Here is a 3,886-nt window from a genome sequence, read left to right as displayed (position 1 = left end):
GGCGTCCCCCCCCACTTCCGGCCGGCCGGCACCCGGGCCGCGCTCTTGAGTTCCGGCGTACGGCTGGGACCCACGCTGGGCTTACCCTGGGGCTTTTTTGGGGGGTCTAATTCAGCGCAGATAAGGTGCACCAATGTTTTGTGCTGAAGGGAATGAAGATTTGACAATTGGCTTGCTTGACAGCAGCCCTCTGGCTCCTCGCACAAATGTACCAGCCCGTTTCCTTCCCGAAATGCAATTTTAATGGGTTTTGCTAACGAAAAGCCAATCAGCGCAGTGTGCTAATGGTGTCCTCAGCAAAAAATGCAGCAGAGCTGCTAGGAAGGCTTAAGCCGGCACCCTTTGTGCGAGCTGCACTGGCTGACATCCAGCCTTTCAGAACGACAGATGATGCAACATCCACACGCAATTATTGCAGTTGAATAAATGAATGGAAAAGCCCCTTATCAAAGCAGTGGGAGTGTGCACATCAAATATATAAACAGGGGCAAACGCAGCCACTGAATCAAAAGTTATTTGGCTTCTTCAATTTGTTTTGTGCATGGGAGAGTCCATGATTTCAGCCAGCTGGCAGTAAGGCAGTGAAAGCACTTGACCTCCCCTGAGGAGCTGCCAGGGGGTCTTGGTGCCAAATTAAAGCAGCCCTAGGCCCACCTGCTGCACCCAGGTGGAGATGGTTATTTTGTCTTCTCACTTGCTCAGATAACTAAGGGAAGAGAGTTAAATGCATGCTCTTGCCTTCCTCTGGAATGTTTTGCTATGTAGCAGGTAGCTCCCGGAGCTTTGTCTCTGGAGCCTGTTTTTGCTCATTTAATAACGTCGATGCTAACTTTGAAAGGGAAATTTCTGTTCCAAAGAGCTTGTGGAAGCCCTCAGAGATCCTCTCAGCCACCCTGTGGGATCAGCTCTTCCTGCATTGCTCCTGATGGATTTTTCTAAGCCTGATGATAATTCCATGCCATTCCCAGCTACCTGTCCTCGATCACCTGTATCTCGCTTTTGAGCAGATCTTTCAGTGTCACCCAGCAACAAAAAGCTCTTCCCCTTCCCCTGGAAGAGGCCAGGAGGTCTGTGAACAGCAGACAGATGGTAAGTGTGGGGTTTTATTGTACCATTCTTTTCCATTTACAGTGGGTCCATGGTGCTGCTGTTAGCACAGAGATCTTCACAAAGGCCAAGCAGCTCTGGGGGTTTTCCCTGTATGCCAGAAATTATTTACAGAGCCTTGGCAGTGAATCAGCGTTAAGGCTTTCTACATCTTACAAGCAGTCCCCAGCCCAAGCGTGAGCTCTGGCGAGCTGAGTCCCAGCACGTTCAGCTGTCCACGCCGCTGGCTTCCCTCGCCCCAGCAGGACTGGTTTTGCATCACTTTCCAAGGCGATAGCTACCTCTGACATGACTCGTGCACCCACCGCAGAGTCTGTCAGTGCAGTCTGAGGGGTCAGAAAGGAGCTTCAGGCAACTTGGGCTGGAGAGATCAGGCCCTGCCATCTGCTACCACAAGGAACAGAGATTCACGGTCTCGGGTGCATCATCTTCGAGGGTTTCTGTGAACCCATCTCCAAACCCCTCTGCTTCCACCAGCTCAGGTTTCTTGTTGCACATGGGGCAGAGCTGGTTGCGGATGGCAGACGATCGCATCCAAATGATGAGGTTCCAGCGTTCCCCGGAGGCAATGGGAAGTGCCCCGTGGATCTGCCCTCCACGGTGTAACAGCCCCTGGGCTCCCACATGTTCGATCTCTATGTACTTTGGCACGGGGGTAGGATCCTGGAATAAAGGCAGGTGGACACAGCATTACACCAGAGTCCCCAGCAGAACAATGCTTAAATAGTTGAAACTCTTACTTGTCACCTCCTCACCCGCAGCACCGAGTGAGCAACATGGAGAGGACTCACTGTGCCTCTGAAATGCAGCCCATTCAGCAGTAGCTGGGCAGCAGTTTAGTAAAAATGCTTTTCAGCAAGACACTCTCAGTGCCAGGTCCAGAGGGAAGGTAAAAACAGAGTTTCAATCAAAAAACCTGTTTCAACAGTATATGAGTGCTTTTACCCCTCTCTTGCCAAAAGTTTCCCTGGAAATGAGGGCTACAAATTTAATTCTCATCTGAGATAAATCACTTCTCTCTCTCAGCACCTCCCTGCCCATTACTGCAGCTGGGGACAGACAGGCTGGTTTGTATCACTCCAGTTTGTTACAGTATCTGTCTCTGTCCACTCTTTGAATTGGCTGCAGTTAGCTTGAATATTGGTAATGTGCTTGTCGCAGAAAAGGTTCCTGTATAACCAAGACATTTTTAAAAAGGAGAAGGGTCAGAGCAGGTTTGACTGCCAGGAGTAGTTGTGTTTTAGGACACAGTTAATGCCTTGAAACTTTGGGGGTGAGGGGATAGACGGGAGGAGAATTGCAGTCGATTAGGAATATGCTCAGTACCTGGCTGAAATCTCCGAAGTACAAGTTGCCTTCTGTGAAGTCTTTTCCCAGTGAAACGTTTAAGGTGACTTCGGCATTGTCATAGTGAGAGCTCAAATCCAGATCTTCATGTAGCGAGTACTTGACAACAAATGCTTTGTGGCTGTCCAGACAAGCACCCCCCAGGTCAGGGTAAAGCAGCGCCGTGATGGGCCGCAGGTATTTTTCACGCAGGGGTGTGATGAAAGTTTCATCCATCCCAAGCTCGTTTAGCAAAACCTGTCTCAAAGAGAGATGGGAAGAGCTGAGCAACTGCATCTGCTGCTTCATTACAGCTGTCTTGTTCTCCAACCCCGCTGCTTGCTCACCTCAAGAACTGAGGAGCAAAGGCTCCAGCTACAGGCAAAGGAAGGAGGATCAAGGTGGAAAAGCGATGGGGAGCAGATGGAGTAAGATCAAAAGTTGAGTGTTCTTTAAAAACTGACTCCTTGATTTAAATGTGCATTGCTCAAGGTGCTCTTTGGTCTGATACACCAACTCCCATCCCCCTGTCTCTTTGTGTAACACACTCTCAACCCTTTCACTTCACTGGGGGCTGTACTCACACTGCGCTGTGCTCAAATTACAGGCATTTTGGAAGAGAAGAACGTGAAATGAGGAGGTAAATGGAGTCTGCTTGTGAACAACCCCCTGAAGAAGCACAAGAGCTAGTAAGTCGTACCCCATAGTTATTCATAGTGTTGGGCCTGCCTTTAGGCATGTCCGACTGCTCAAAGTTCTCCAGCTCATCCATAAAGGCCTGGCAGAATTCCTCCGTGAACACCGGGAGCCGATGGATCCTCTTATCTGTCAAGAGAAGGGAGACGCCGTTTGCTGGGGAAAGCAACAGGCGAGAGCGCTCCTGGCTGTCGTGCTGTGGAGCTGTACTGTGTGATGTCAGTAAGAACGGGTCTGTGAGCTTCACTTTGGGCTCAGGCTGCTCAAAGGGCTGGGACCATTCCCCAGGATGGGCTCTGGGATCTATTTGTTGTTTTTCATGCTGGCCTCTGATTTCCAAGCTTCCCCATCAGGTGGGAATTGATTGACACGGATTTAAATGCCTGCTGGATGTGGCAAGGGAATGTTTTGAGAGGGTCTAGAGGAAGTGTGGTGAACCAAGGGCTCATGGCAGGCAGTCTGAATGCAGCCTCCTGGAAGGAGGAGACTCCAGGTCATGTAAGGGCTGAGGGATTCACTCGTCCCGTGCCAACTGTCTGGTAAGACCAGGCCCTCTGAGCTGCCTGTCAGGGTGCAGCCCTAAAGGTCTGTGTAAGGGGAGCTCAGTATCAAGGATAGAGATGAGATGCCTGAAAAGCCTGTCTGGAAATTGTGCCCTGGACATATCCAGGAGCCCTGCACATACACAATGCTTGTGTCCTTTTTGTTTTGTCTTGAGAAAAGGAGACAACTCTGCAGTTTCACCTCTACATTTTGT

The 3,886-nt window shown here is 50.1% G+C and overlaps 1 protein-coding gene across 1 annotated transcript in view; it reads right to left on the bottom strand.

Annotated features, from left to right (window-relative positions):
* Positions 1–1,464: 1,464 nt before the first annotated feature.
* The window catches only part of OGFOD2 (2-oxoglutarate and iron-dependent oxygenase domain containing 2), a gene marked incomplete at its 5' end in the record, with an annotated part of 4,072 nt that continues 1,650 nt past the window's right edge, over positions 1,465–3,886 (bottom strand). Inside the window, 3 exons of the mRNA XM_010179742.1 lie at positions 1,465–1,770; positions 2,434–2,691; positions 3,134–3,258. Coding sequence (XP_010178044.1) covers positions 1,495–1,770; positions 2,434–2,691; positions 3,134–3,258 — 659 coding nt within the window. The remainder of the gene's footprint in view (positions 1,771–2,433; positions 2,692–3,133; positions 3,259–3,886) is intronic.

Source organism: Mesitornis unicolor, unplaced genomic scaffold (assembly GCF_000695765.1).
Source record: "Mesitornis unicolor isolate BGI_N332 unplaced genomic scaffold, ASM69576v1 scaffold41892, whole genome shotgun sequence".
NCBI lineage: Eukaryota > Metazoa > Chordata > Aves > Mesitornithiformes > Mesitornithidae > Mesitornis > Mesitornis unicolor.
Note: the sequence above shows the minus strand (reverse complement) of the source record. Positions and strands in the feature narration are given on the sequence as shown.